Source organism: Watersipora subatra, chromosome 1 (assembly GCF_963576615.1).
Source record: "Watersipora subatra chromosome 1, tzWatSuba1.1, whole genome shotgun sequence".
Lineage (NCBI taxonomy): Eukaryota > Metazoa > Bryozoa > Gymnolaemata > Cheilostomatida > Watersiporidae > Watersipora > Watersipora subatra.
The window spans coordinates 78,337,058-78,352,758 of NC_088708.1; the positions used below are offsets into that span (position 1 = coordinate 78,337,058).

The window sequence follows — 15,701 nt, forward strand, 5'->3', positions numbered from 1 at the left end:
TTTAGGCGGTTGTGTAGCGCAATAAAATTCATCAGTTTGTGCAAGACGTGCAGAGGGCATCGCATTTTCCGCGAAATTGCGTATAATTTCTTTGCTTTTTTGCTCCTAGACAAAAAATGGCTTACCCCGACTTCCGCGAACGACCAGGAACTCTTACCATGAGGGGTGATCATATGAACTATTCAAGAGTGGTTCTAAACTCGAACTGGTACATTCATATTTATTGGCAATGCTGATATATGTACATAATATACCGTATGTTCATAATTTTTATTAGAAGTTGTATTAGCAAAGCAATTAAGAAACAGTTATTATATTATGCAAACTAATACATACATGTATATACTGAGCTGCATTAATTGAATGGAACAAAGTAGGTGATTGCTTCAAAATTTACTTTGTGTACCTCAAACTATACTTTCCTTGGACAGACTATCTACAAATCTAGGCGTATTTCTGTAGATGTTAAAGACGAATACAAACTTAAGTCAACATGACATGACACTCTCCTTCATATGTAGTGATGACAATCAACAATAATTATAATTGATTATCATGTGGTCATACATATACCATGCTTGTTAATGTCCCAGATATTCTCATCTCATCAACTATAATGACTAAATGACTCTTATGCTTGATATTTTCACCGGTATTGTAATTGTCCTGGTTGTGTTTGCTACGCTGTTTGCAGCAGCGTGAGCTTGCCAGTTTGTAAGCTTTGTTTGAAAGCTGGTCAGTTTTCCATGTTTCCCACGCTGTCATGGCAATGCTTACAACATTGACACATTCTTAGCTTAGCAGTTTTTCACGCTGACATGGAAATGCTTTCAACATGCGTTCATGTAGTTAGCATGCTTGCTGAAGTGTGCGTATTTCAACCAATTGCTATTAGAACACGAATCTGATCATATTTATGTGTCGTGAAGTAAAGTTTTATAATAACTGTTTAAATATTAAGAAATTATCAAAAGCACTGTTTTACGAAACCTCTCGGATAGATGAGGAGATTTATTAAATACTAAAAATTGCTTTATGACACCAACTTGCTTTATGACACCAACTTGCTTTATGACACCAACTTGCTTTATGACACCAACTTGTTACAAAAATTCAATCAGGGTCTCGGTTTTAAGAGTAATATTTTTAGCATCAACAAGTTAGCTTCTTTCTCATTAGGAAAAGGTAGCAACTAGTCTTGAATAATCGGTACGCGCACTACATTCTGTATCAAACTAGAATGCTAAGCAGAGTATAGTTTAAAGCGTATCATAACATGATTACATGATGTTTAGATGGAATGAATTTGTAAACTGGTTGAAGTTTGTTATTGATGGAGAAATAAGAAAAAGACGGAAGCGAGGCATAAATTTCAGTTGTATTGTAGTATGGTTATTCAATATAAGTTTTTTTTATACATCAACATAAACATTTTCAACACCGGCAAGTAAAGGTGCTGGAACTACGTCACTATTTTAGTTAGTTTGCCTTTACAATTATCACAAAGTGATAATAGTAAAGAGCTTTGTAGAGTTGTTTGCTCTCAGCAGTAATATTTCAGAGTTGAGTGGTTTCACTAGCTTCTGTTTATTATGGAGACTTTACGTTGATGATGTTTATTACAGACTGACATATTTGTTATCACAGCAGGCATGTCAATAGAAGCACCATAAATAAATTTTAGCAATATATGATTGAAAAGTACATCAATCATTTTAGCTATGTGGAACATGCCTGTTCAACTTCTAGGTAATACTACTTCATGTTATCTATGCATCGCTATATTTGCACCTTTTTTGTGCTGCAAGTAATAGTATCATTACTATTTCTAAAGGCATCAAGCGAGAGAATCAGAGCCAAAAGATTATGAAATAAGTACTGCACCAGTGCGCAATCTCAAAAGAGCCACCTATGACCGTTTAGCTAGCATCACAGATGGCGTAAGTACTGTTGCTGGCTACTGGCTCCAAGTTTAGATTTTTAGAGTTATCTTAGCCTGCCACCTCGCAGCTGAGACACCAAGGCTCTTATCAGTTCTACAAAGATTTCATTTGCTTTTCTCTGTTCAACGAAAACTTTACCTCTCCTTGCCTCTACATTCATGAAATTTTAAACTAGTGCGGTGAGAACTGCAAGCTGGGGAAATCACTTTTGATCAGTTTGGTTGACCTTAGAATGTCTTTTGACTAGAATCTGCCAGACAGTTGACAATAACAGCTAGGGTGCTATTCTTCTAACAAAATGTTCTTTTCTGTTCTTTCAGTCACAAGTGGTAAGTGTGAGAGTTCTTTCTGACTGAAGCTTCACGCGACACACATTTCTCTACTATCTATCTTAAAATGTTGCGAATCTATAAAATGTTTACACAATTCACTTCAAGAAAATCACTTTGCTTTCGGTTGAGACATATTCTCATTTATTTCTAGTTTACCAGCACATTTCCGTTTTTCTATTGTAAGACAACAAACTATTCCATCACTGATGACTGTTAGGTATGATATTTGCTATGACTTGTTTCGAGTTGTCCTCGCCTACACAGAGAAGCCTAAGAAGGACCTCAATATTGGTGTCTATCGGTTTGGGAATGTATGTCAACTGTCTGGAAAGCACAAGAGAACTGTTGTATCATGTGATGTGTGTGTCTCAAGATCTTATTATATGTGATATGTTTGTAATTCAATGAATTAGCATAGCAGGGGCTGCAGTGTAAATGGTATCATAAGATTTGCATAACTATATGACATGTACACATTATATGACATTCCTACATGAGGTGTGCACCCCATTTGGTATGCCTACAAGAGATGTACATCCCATGTGGTATGCCTACAAGAGATGTACACCCTATTTGGTATGCCTACAAGAGATGTACACCTCATGTGGTATGCCTACAAGAGATGTACACCCTATGTGGTATGCTTACATGAGTTGTACACATCATATGGCATGCCTATGACATTTTTGATATTTTATTTAACGAAGTTTTGTAATAATCAAAAGTTGAGGAAAACTCTCTGGATGTTTCCAGTAACTGAACCTGGTAGAGCAGGGGATGAAAACTCCAGGTTCAATCTGATTGCGAGTCAGAAGCAGAAGGCTATAAGTAATAACTAGTCTAATAGTTATAGGTCTGTTTCAGATTAAGGCTAAACACTAGTCGGTCATAGCAGCAGCTATTGCTAGTTAAGAAATAGTAATCAGTGGTTCACGGTGATCTGTGATTACTTCACAGATTCACACATCTAATTTGTATAAATAAGCATTAGCTAATGCAAGGGGAAATAATTACCAGTAATCCATGAGTTCACAAAATGTAATATTGTACAAGCTGTAAAGGGGCTGTAAACCGTAGAACATAGCGACAGTACTGTTCAGTGGCTGGTGACAGACTACCTACCGTATACTGCAATTGAAGTCCGATATAGTATAGTAATAAAGTTTATCAAAGTAAACTTTATTACTATACATTAAGTAAACACATCCTGCTATTTTGCCTTCTTCCGCAGCATCTTATTTCACTAATTTCAGGGTTTTCCCAAGACCACATATCAGGATCATTGCGACCAGCACAAGCTTGCTGATGATTGGTCGGAAAAGGAGTACAGGAAAGGGATGGTGAACACTGGTACCTTTCATCATTTGTCTCTTGATAACAGGTTGGTTTTTAGTTTCAACTCTAGCTTTCGCTAATATCACTTTACCTCATTTATAGGTGTTCACCTGAAGTTTGAGTTTACAATCAGTTATGATATACTTTAAAGTACATGTACATAAATCATTTGACTCGCTCATCAAAAAACATGATTCTTTTGATAAAACAGCGTGTATGAATGTATATGGAATTTATAAAAACAACAGCTATTGTAACCAGCTTCATAACAACGCAGACCAGCTATTATGGATCATGTCTTAGTAAGCTACTGCAGGTCTGCAATCTAAAATGGTTTATTATAATAATAAGCAATCATACATTTTTATGCTAGTTCTGCTGTTACTACTGGCTGTTATCAAAATTAGTTCTTTCTTTTTACATATTTTCGCAAGCTCACTTTTATTTTATACGCAGCGCATATTTGATTTTGACTGAGAGGACAACTCCTTGCTATGTCAGTAGCTAGCTGACAATGTAAGTAAAGCAGGCATCGTACAACCTCGCAGACCCTTATATGTATAGATTTGGGCTCTGAGATCGGCGTAGATAACTTTATTTCTCGCAGTACCCTAATATGCACCACCATCTCTCTAGTTTACCAAGATCACTTACAAGTTTGGATATCCACAGGTGAACAGTGACATTCCTTTTATGGTCTATGCTGGATATGATTTTAGCTGTAGTTTATTATTTTTAGGCTATCCTTATATGAGGGTGTTTATGTACAAGTCATTCATTATTCTTAAAGTCACTCCTAATCGGTTTCACTAGTACAGTAGTTTTGTATTACCCAGCACGTTCGTGTAAGTTGTCTTCTCACGGTATTTATTGTGCTTTTTTACACAACAAGAAATGACCTTAATCAGTTTGTGTATTTCTGTTAGAGATACAGGGAAGCCTGAGAAAGGCTTTGGTTCGACATTGCCTCACCATCACTCTGACCATGACAGATTTAGAGGAAGGACAACTTACATACATGACTTTCAAGTTCCCTACCCGTATGTTCCAGCTGAGGAGGATGACCCAAGTGTAAGTGTTTTGTTTGAGCCGTATACTTTAATAACATCTTTAGGATTATTTAATGTATGATTTGGTTAAAGTCTTAGATAATGAAAAACTTATACAAGTTATCATCAGTCTTCACTAATCACATGTACGATGGAGCCAACACGGGTGCCTTCTTAAACCTGGAAGTACATTTTTTATTACTTTCTTGGGCAATCCCTGCAGCAAGTTGTGAAGGAAGTTCCCCCAACCTACTTGTTTGTAATAACCAACTGAGGGGTTGAGTATTGCTTAGAATTTGAATCAGTTTGAGATGAAACTCTGATTCGATAGTTCAAAATATGTCAAGTTTGCTGTTTGGCTGACTAGAATGTGGCATCATACTGATGACCTTTGTTGTCTGAAACAAGCATTGGGACTCACAAAATATTTAAATTATGACAGTAGCTGCATGCATGTACACGTAGCTGCCCTCTCAACAGAGCATGTGCATTGATTTCGGTATATATTCTTCCTCGGTGCACATATGTTAGAACATATTATTGTAAAAACGCTGGCTATGTTATATGGGTAAAGAATTGAAAACAGTAACTACAATCAGTTGTTGGTTTTTAATTCTCTCATACTTCTTTGTTTTGACAGGTGGAGTGCGACAATGATGCGTCTCGTACTTTGGCCAATAAGAAATGCCACTCTCAGTTTACCGACACCGTAGACTACAGACGGCCCGGTAGGAACACCTGGCAAGACGAGAGCGGAGTATACGCTAACAGCATGAACAAACTTTCCCAGACTAAATCAACCCGCGATCTATTGATACCAAAATCAAGCTAGATCACCTCTCGAAGTTTATAAAGACCAATTTGAAACTTGCTGGAGCTTTTGCTTATCAGCGATTTAACTTTTAGATTTTTTCCTTTTTAGTAAGTTTTATGCCTTTCAGTCTCGGAAGTTGCGCATAAAACTTTGCCCACCGGAATTGAGGTTTCAAACAGATGTATTGGAATCTGTTCATCATTTTAATTCTCAAATTTAATTTAATATGCATGAACAGCGTTAAAACATTAAATATACTTGTCTAATTACATAAATATGGCAGCTGGCAATGTTTATATATATGTCTATATATATGTCTATATGTCTACATATATGTCTATATATATGTCTATATGTCTACATATATGTCTATATATATGTCTATATGTCTACATATATGTCTACATATATGTCTATATGCGCTCATATATGTTCATACGCTTCTGCTTTGACAAGACCACAATATTAATAATATCATGTGAACCACCTCAGCTAGATTACAAACCCATGGCAAAGATTTGAACTGTAGAAACAAGATGCTAGTACAACCTGCTGTCATAAATTCATCTAACTATGAACAATGACAAGTACTTATAGATTAGTCCTTCACCTTTGATCTTATACCACTGAACCTAAACAATTAGCTGCTCCTGTGGTCTTGGCCAAGTAGGCTTTGCCAAGGATGATGACTTAGATGTCAGGAATCATGATTTAGTATTTCAATTGCCAAAGTAATTGATGTCCAAAAGCATAATCAAGTTGGTTGAAAAACAATAGAATGATTTCTTTCTAAAAAATTGTCTTGCAAAATTTACTAACACTAATCTTTTTTGTATTCCATTCTTCTGTTGAGTATCATGCACCTTTATTCCACCACCAGATCCAAGTACATCGCCTGTCTTTTACTCTAGTCAAAGGGAGCATTGGCAAGGGAGGTTGCAGCATTTAGCGTGTAGCCATCAGGATAGGATGAACTGCTCATCAGGGGATAAAAAGTAGGCTATTCGGATTGGCGGCATTTTGAAATTTTTGTTGCCCCTGTTGTTGGTAGTTGCAGTGTGTGTAGGTGGCTTATGGGTATAACAAAAACTTCATTTGTGCCTCTGTTGCCAATGACAACATACAAGTAGGTGACCTGGACAAGCACGCAGGAAAACCTAAGACGAGACAACTACCATGCCATCATGTTATTATATTATCATTATTGTGATGCTTGCTAAGGTTGCTTGAATGCCTAAGGCATGCAGAGCGTGTCAAATTATCCGTTTTTAATATTTCACAACTTCTGTGACCTTTCCTAAGCCTCTAGGTAAGAGAAGTTAATGCTATGAGGTTATATGCTATCAGTTTACAGCTATGGTCTGTCAACTTAAATATCATGTGATACTCACTAAGAACAGCGCTCACACTTTTCTCGCTGAAATAGAAAAGAAGTCTGCATTATTGCTGCTGCTGCATGACCTCATAGTCTCAACTGCTCGCAGTTCAACATGCTTGGGAGACTTCTTGATACTTTAGTAGTACTTTAGTTGCTGCCAGACGAATGGCTTTATATTTGAGATTGTGGCAAATGCTTCCTCTTGTATATAAAACCTGCCTATTCATGCTTCTAAACAGAACATATCATAGTTGACAAAAAAACTGAGTTCTTTAATAAATAAATTGGTCCGTTTGTCCTCAAATGCCAGGCCGCCTTGTCTTCTTTTGGGTTGAGTAAGCATTCTCACTCCTGCGTAAGACACAAACATTAGGTCTTCAAATATTTTAGACTTTAAATATTCAAATATAGATAGCCTTTAAATATTCAATCCCTAAATTAGGGTTTGCTTCATTGCTTCATGAGTTTACCAGTGAATGGAACAGCTGGCTTTCAAGCTCACACAATGCCTTTCAGATTTGCTAGTTTAACTGAATGAATCAAACAGCTTGTTAATAAACTAAGGTACTGTCTGTACTTGTCCTTACCCATTTTAGCTACCTAGGTTTCACAGGCTACTTCTGTTCAATTTCCATGTGGGTAGCTTTACAAGCCAGCTTTATTATTCTGCTGTAATAAGTTATAAGCTGTTTAATAACCCCACTTACAAGTTTGACTCCGCAGCAGTCCTTTGATTCCACTCATATGACAGGATCGAATCCTTTGGTCACATAAAGTTCTGCATTGAAGTATTGAGCTGCGTTCATTCGTTACTCCGCTCACTAGATTGCTCTAAATGCTGTGGTGGTTCTTTTCCTCTACTTAGAATCAGGTTGGTGGTTACCGCTTACCTTATCTCTATTAAAGTCTTCAAGTCAGTCAATCATTTGTGGTACTTAATAATATCTGTACAAGCTTTGGCAGTTGACGCATGCTATGAATCTAAATTTAATTTTCAATAATAAAAAAGGCTAAGTTAACTTGTACAAAGCAAACTTTCTGTATTGTAATAAAGTTTTACCAGTATGCAGCAGAAACTGTGTCTTATGGTATAGAGGAAGGAGTTACACCGGTTTACATTTTGCCTATTTTAACTTTCAGTAGAAATCTTGAGTAAATATTTGCCCAGTATTGACCAGCTGACAAGTAACACAACCGCACCATATACTCAGCCCCATTCTAAATATGAACCAGATGCAACTGGTAGCAGAATCCAGTTGGTCAACAGAATAAAAGGGTCAGAAAAAGAAAGAACCATCTAGATATCTAATATATACATGACAAATGTTTGTCTATGCGCCTACTTCCTCTAAACTAAGCATTCAAGACAAACCTTACAAACCTAATGTTCTTGACTAGCAAGGTCAGGGGAAGGTTTGAAACCAATAAAAAAATTTGATTTGCATTATTTTCGGTTCCAATATGATCAGAGGGATAATCTATCTTCAAAGTGATTCCAAATCTTTCTCTTAGATTGTCAGACCAAAATTAGCTTTGGCCTGAGTTCAGGCCATGTTTGGCCTGAGTCAATGAATCAACGGCATGAGCCGTGAATCTACAGTATCATTCTTGCTCCTAAGAATGATACTATCACTACAACTAAAGCCAAACTCCTTGTCAAACTACCTGGTAAACACAAGAGCTACAAATCGGCTGCAAAATGGCTTATCCAGAGGAAATCGCCGACTATCCAATAGAATTTCTAAATGGCCAACATCTTGCAGGGTTGCCTCCTCATAATTTTATTTTCAAATTGAGAGCCGGAGTTATTCTTCTTAGAAACCTAGATTCCTGAAAGTATTGCTATGGAAGTCAATTAGTTACCTATTAAATGGATGATGGCCTATGTTTTGGAGGCCACCATTTTGACAGGCAAATATTTAATTAAAAATGGGTTCATCCCGAGAATTCACTTCAATCCATCAGATCTGCTATTTGAATTCAGTAGACTTCAGTTTTCAATCAACTCAACTTTTGTAAAAAAAAAGGTCCCAATTTTCTCTCGAACTCACCGAAGAGTACAGAAAATGGTATGCTGCTAGCATTCATAAATCATTTTCCAATCCAGAAGAGCCAGCCTAGTTGCAGCCTCTTTGTACTATAAGTTATCGGTGTCTGATGATATTCACTTTTTAAATATACGTAGGATTAATCAGTTACAGCTTACTTATGGCTTACTAGCTCGTTGATGTTAGTAAGAGGTACGATAGGTCACCATGCTGGCTCCGGCCACACACTGGAGGTTTCTGAGCAATGCTCTCTTTTTGGCACTGTTTCTCCAACATAGAACAATTGATCAGCTGACTGCTCACCCGTTGTATATATGGTAGTCTATGAGTAAAGAATTCGTACGGATAGTAAAAGGGGCTGGTGAGTGTACAAGATGGTATAAGCTATAGTCAAACGGTCTAGGTCAAAGGTCAAATGGTTACTCTAAAAATAAATTAGTAAACTAGTTGAAACGCATAATGGTTTCGCAGTAAGTTCTTTCACTTTATGTGTACAAGCTTTTTCTCTCCTTTTGTACAAACGTCTTTTTTTAGTTTGCACAAGCTTATTTTTTGTACATTACATAGCACTTGAGTAAAATATGCAAGATCATCTTTAATAATACACACAACTGCATACAAGTTATGCAAATAACTTCTTTAGTAGGCTAACACGATTTATGGTACTAGACAAACTGTCGTGGTGTAATTTCACAACGATTGGGTTAGGAGTGGAGATCAACAGATCTAAGCTGGGGTTCATACCTACATCTGTAATAATTGCAGACTCACCAATATCTAAGGCAGGTGTTATTGCATCACATCAATTATTGTAATTCTAACAAGGTTCTCACATACCTGATCTACTAAACTCCACAGATTACTCTATTTGAAGAACTGATCGAGTCATCATGCATCAATTTTTTTTTGGAATTGTTTTATTGCTCTTCGTCATCAAGACCTCTCACTCTCACTGAGTGATGTACTTCTGTGTATAGGAAACTTTGTTCTACTATTGTTTTTTGTTAAAGCACATTAGCAGTTTTTTATATAGGCTACCTGGCATCAATGATTTTCTGTGAGGGTCAATGATGACAATATACTGTTTACAAAACGCATGCACGAGCCTCTACTAGGATCTCTCAAACATTTTAACAAGATTTCTAGAGCAATCAATTTAATGGCCTTGTAGATTGATACCATGGGCTTTTTCGACCTCCGCGTGTGGTTGGACACCTCCAACAACTACATGATATGATTAACCTTTACCTCCAGCAATTATATGATTTTAATGACTCATCAATGTTCTCAACCTTCTTTTGGTGGATCTTGTAGACATCTGCTACAACCTAACGCCACTCAGCAAAAGAAATAGTTTATAGTATCAGCTAATGCGATATAACTCTTCAACACATAGAAGTTTTCACTCCCTGTGCTGATATGATGGACATCAGCTATCTCTCTGTCACATACTTCTGCAACACCACATATGCCTCAGGCAAGTACGGTGTTGCAGTGATAGCAGGTGATTAGGCAATTTGCCTGATCACCTGCTATCTGGCTTCATTTTACTTTGGCTTCATCTTTAAAACTGCAGGTAAAGACTGCATTTTATCAGTCGGAGATGCTTTACCTAAATATGAAGCTCTTGATAATGCATCAGCTAAAGCCAGCTAAAGGTGTATCATGCATACAATATGTTAAAATGAAAACACTGAAAGAGAAACTATATATTTAAACTATTACCAGCTATTTTGGAATATTTTGGAAGACAGCGGAGAAATAGCTTGTGATTTGTCAGAAAGAAAAATGTTGGGCCTGCTCGATAACAGTAAGTGTTTAGATGCATATGACTAAAGCTCTTTTTCCAATGCAAGCAGATTATTTTCTGCCTCTATTAAAGCCCTGGAAACATATCTGACTGGTTTCTATTTTCAACTAGTGCTTTATTACTATGTGGGAATATCTCCAACATGAGATGTTCATCAAAACCAAAGTTTTAGTTCTCTTATCAAACAGCAACATGACAGATGATTTTGCATGATGGATTATGCCGATACCCCGGCTTCTGATGCCGGCACATCAGTTCAAGGCACTCCAAATATTGATACCAAAGATGTCAAATACTTTGTCAGCCAGTTCTAGGAGATAGCAGTCGCAAACTGCTAAATGGACAAGGTGTCGCTGCAGGAGCACACCGGAGGTGAAGTGATTAGTCCGTATTGCACACGGAGACCTGTCTGACCTACACCGGATCAACATGGCAATGGAGAACTTCTGCAATTCGCTCAATGACCCTCTTTTTCAGTGACACCTGTTGGCGCTGCCCACTCACACTAGCGGACGCCACAATGGCTCGAACCGAATTCCTTCAGCAAAAGTAAGAGAATGCTAGCCTACTGGCTCTTCTAGCAGCGTAATGGAAGAGGAGCCATCAAGCCAGATAAAGTTCCAAAGAGAGATGCCACTAGCCAGCTCATGCTGACGGTGCAGCAGTTGTTGCGGAAGGTTGAGAAGCTGTAGGAATGACTCGATTCCATCAAAAAATGATTCAGCAGAGGTCTCTCTGCAGCAGGAGTTGTAAAGGAAAAGGGCACATCTGCAAGGACGATTCCAACAAGAAAAGGTCAATCTCGAAAAATTGCAAAAGACTGCACAGTAACGCCTACTGCTGGTTGCGCCAAGGCTCCGCCACCCACAAAACAGACAAGATGACTCTAGGTCAATAGAAAAAGACAGACAAATGCATATACTATAGAAATATTAAATGAAGGAGGTCAAAGTAGAAAACGCCCATGTGACCATCTGCGAATATTATTATCAACCTTGAAATGGACCTAGTTCTAGTCCTATTCCTAAATTGTACCCATACCTCAATGAAACATGGCCAAAAATCAGTCCGGAAGCCTGTTTTAAAAGCGGCATAACCAGTCTAAAACCAGCCAGAATCTCCTACCTGCAAAACCAGCCGAATTCTCTCTTTGAGGACAGTTGAAGCCAGCCCAGTCTGAGGAAACTATCCGGAAAAGTTCGATCTGGCTTTTTTTAGACAAAACAGTCAAAAGCCTGTCTTGAAGGCAGCACGACTGACCAGCAAGGAAGCCGGGTAATCACAAGTCCAGGAGTTTCCAGCTGTGTGACTTGGCTCTATTACAACAGGGAGAGACACCTGATCTCTCCTGGTACAGCGAGGAGACCCCATCAATAGCACAGGCCCTGAGCCGACCTCATTCCATTAGTTACTTCTTGCCCAGAAGATTGGTCATCCTATCTAGTTCCTGTTGGATAACGACTGCACTATGAACTTGATGAGTAAACAAATGTTTGACTGGTTGCCAGGAGTTGTACGGGATTGGCTGGAAGAAAGTGACAGTCATAGGCTGTTGGCAGATAGGATGTGGTTACTATTCTACAGATAATCTGGCTTTGTACTCGCCTGCAAGACATAAAGATTGCAAAAGTTTTTGTAATGAGATCCACATCAGTGAGGACACCATAATGAGGATGTCGTTTTTAGTGACTCATCAACATTCCTTGAACTTTGAGCATTTCGTAGATCAAGTGGACGAAAAGCCAGTGACTTGTACGGACAAACACAGTCGTCTGCTGAAACGCAATATTCATGTGGTGATGGCGATACTCACTCAGGTAAAAAAATTGTCCTCTGCTGTCCCCAAAACTATTGTCCTCTGGGGCTGATAAAGAGCTGTCTTAATGGTCCGCTCTTGGCGACCAGCACGAATCGCTTAGGACTGCAGTAAAATGGTTGCGAGGTCCCTCAATTTTCTGGGGCAACCTGTGACCCTTGATTCTGGCACTACTATCCACACCAATCCAAGAGTAGAAAGCCAACAGGCCAATGACAAGAAGCCTTGGCAGTGGAAGGAACAGGATTGAAAGCATGAGTGCTCGCACACCTAAAAGCTCTGTTGCAAGTCACTCGACCAATGGTGTCCCAGATGCAAGAAGGTGAAGAAAGAGCGATCACTTATTTCGGCAAAACTCTGATACCCTAAATTCTAGCAAATTTGTCAGAAAATTGACACCAAATTTCAAGCTTAAAAATTTATCCTCGACTGACACAGCAATCATGTTTTTCATGACACAAATTCTAGTAAAATTCAGCTTCAAAAAACCGTTGCAAATCAAAATTACATAATATGACATATAACTGTTTATTTATAAAATAGTAAAATACTAGTAATCCTACTCAACATGAGATGGATCTAACACAAAGTCCAAATCTTCACCATTCAAATTGCCATCACTAGGTCAAACTGTCCAACATTTTAGGCCCCACGGCCAGAAAGTCCTTTTGTGCATGAACCCCGCTTTTCTTCAATGGCTATGCTGAAGGATGCAATCCTCCAACCAAGTGGCTGGATAACTAGAAATACTGGCCAAGTACCAGTACACACTCAAGCATCAGGACAGTCAGAAGCATGGAAATGCTGATGATCTAAGCAGGTAGGTCTGCAAAGACTGTCACCAGTGTGAGCTCATTGAGCTGAAGGATGCGGGACTTACCCAGAAAGAGCTGACCAAAAGGGATCCAGCAAGACTGACTCACAGGGCTGTTTTGCGTGAGCGCCAATTGGTTGCCTTGAAATATCTCCCGCCTTAAAAGCAGTGGGATTAACCTCGAGCGCAATTGGCTACCCTGTGGAAGCAGGCAAGCTGGATTCAAAACCGCCATCAAGCAGACCTCCTTGCACAATGCAGGTAGCAAATGAGGGCACCCAAAGAAACGGTAAAACGGCAAAGCTACAAGCCATGGAGCACGGTATATGTATATGTACTGAGCCATCCCCAATAAAAGGAAGGTAATAAAAGGGAGGTGCCTTCAGTACAGCTGAAGATGAGAGACAAAGAGCTGGAGATTCTGCAGAGCATGTGGAGTTCTCTCAGAATCTGGCCAAACAGAGTTCTGGAAGCTTGGGTGATTTTTCAGAACCACTTGAGGCGGTATATGGTATAGGTATGCCAGTCAGTCCTACGACAACCTGTCATATGGCAGACATACCCCCTGGGTCGCTCTGGTGTGTTAAGGATGATGAGTTGCCTCCAACTCACCTGGTACTGGCTGTGCCCAATGACAATCGTTAGGCTAGTTGGGAGTTTTGAGCTGTGTCAGATGGCTAAGCATGGTGGAACAAGGATGGCTGGCAGGAAACAAAGGCTATACACCGACCAAAGTTGGCAAAGAATAGCCATCAACTTAGTTAGTCCACTCCTGCCACCCTGAAGAGCAGCAGATGGATCTTTGTGCTCAAGGACCATTTTACCAAGTGGTAGGCTTTTCTAGCCTTGCCTGATGCCATGCCACCAATAGTGGCTAACATGCTCGTTGACAGAGTATTCTGCAATCTGGAATTGCTTGAGCAAATACACACAAACCAAGGAGCTCAGTTCAAGGATCAGCTAATAGCTGAACGCAAATTGACAACACACCACTCTTATCACACCCAAGCCAGCAGAACGGTGAAAAGGAACAGCCAGGGGCTGAGAAACTTGCTCAAGATTCTGCTGCTAACAAGGGGTAAATAGGTAAAACCTGGCTAACAGGTTTTCTGATTTACCCCAGCTAACATGGGCATACAGAGGCATACCACCACCAAAAAGATGGCAAACATGCTGGGCCATGAACTAAGGCAGCCAGATCAGCTGGTGTTACTCTCTACCTGCCGAGTTCTTTCTGCTCCATGAGCACTTGATCAAGCTCTGGAGCCGGTTGAAAGCTGTGCATGACATGCTCAAACAAGCCCCAAAAAGAGGTCCGACAGAAAAACGGAGAGTAGCCACCCCTGTATGCACTCGGTGACTGGGTATAACTGTCCAACAAGCAACGGAGGATAGGGATAACCCAAAACTGCGAACCAAGTTTGTAGGGCCATACCAGGTTCTAAAAGCCTGGGCCAGTCCCTGTCATACGCACTTTGTGAAAAAGCAGTTCAAATTCTCCATCGAGAGCGTAAGCTGTCTAAAGCCTTGTCACGCATGTCTGGAGGAGTTGGGTCAGGCTTCATTCACCCTGGAACTCAACAAAGGGCTAAATATGAAGGAAGCATAACCGCTCCGGTCAGAAAAAACAGGCAGAGAAGCTAAAGATGGTTGAGCTAAAGCTGTGTAATTCCCTAGATTTCAGCACCACGCCCATACCTGGAGCTAGCAGAGAAGATAAACAAAGAAAGAAATGAACAAGATTTTTAGTAGAAATTAATCAGTTTGCATTCATAAAAGTTGGCTTTTGAGTAAGCTTTTTATCAATTAAGTTCTTTATTTTCTTTTAAATGTTCTGTCTGTTGGTTTCCTTTTCTTCATGCATGACACTATTGGGCTCATGTATGCACAATCATAATAATGACACTTTAAACTCTACAGAATATTGGAATTTGCAAACCAATAATTGTAAACTCCAAACCAAGATGATCACGAAAGAGCAAATCAGACTGGAGATATAGTTTTGTCAATCTTGACCATAACAACACCTTCAGTAGAGATGAGGTAAAGATAGCATTGCTATGAAGTTCTAAAGAAATATTTAAGTAATGCATAAAGTTTTTTATATGGACAGTCTTTGAACATTTGCGTAATTCATTTTACCAACTATCTTTGTTGTATACAAACCTAACATGTAACACCATCAATCGGATTAGAATAATGGCAAAGAACATCAGAAAACATTTCACACCTTGGAGTGAAATTTCGGGCAATTTTATAAACAATCGCTTTTACTTTGCCCTTCTTGGTAAAAATTTTTAAAATTAATTTTTATAGAAATTGCCAGTGATGTTGTTAAGGTTTTAAAAATGACTCGATTCAA

The 15,701-nt window shown here is 39.0% G+C and overlaps 1 protein-coding gene across 2 annotated transcripts; it reads left to right on the top strand.

Moving 5' to 3' along the window:
* Positions 1 to 70: 70 nt before the first annotated feature.
* LOC137385977 (cilia- and flagella-associated protein 95-like) lies at positions 71 to 5,778 on the top strand. 2 transcript variants are annotated; one of them, XM_068072612.1, is made up of 5 exons: positions 71 to 208; positions 1,835 to 1,949; positions 3,529 to 3,656; positions 4,537 to 4,681; positions 5,300 to 5,778. In XM_068072612.1, exons 1-5 carry the CDS (start codon positions 117 to 119, stop codon positions 5,489 to 5,491), a joined length of 672 nt encoding a protein of 223 aa, XP_067928713.1. In that variant the 5' UTR covers positions 71 to 116; the 3' UTR covers positions 5,492 to 5,778. The 2 variants fall into 2 exon arrangements, with proteins under 2 accessions (XP_067928713.1, XP_067928714.1); XM_068072613.1 differs by having other exon boundaries at positions 1,835 to 1,940.
* Positions 5,779 to 15,701: the final 9,923 nt, after the last annotated feature.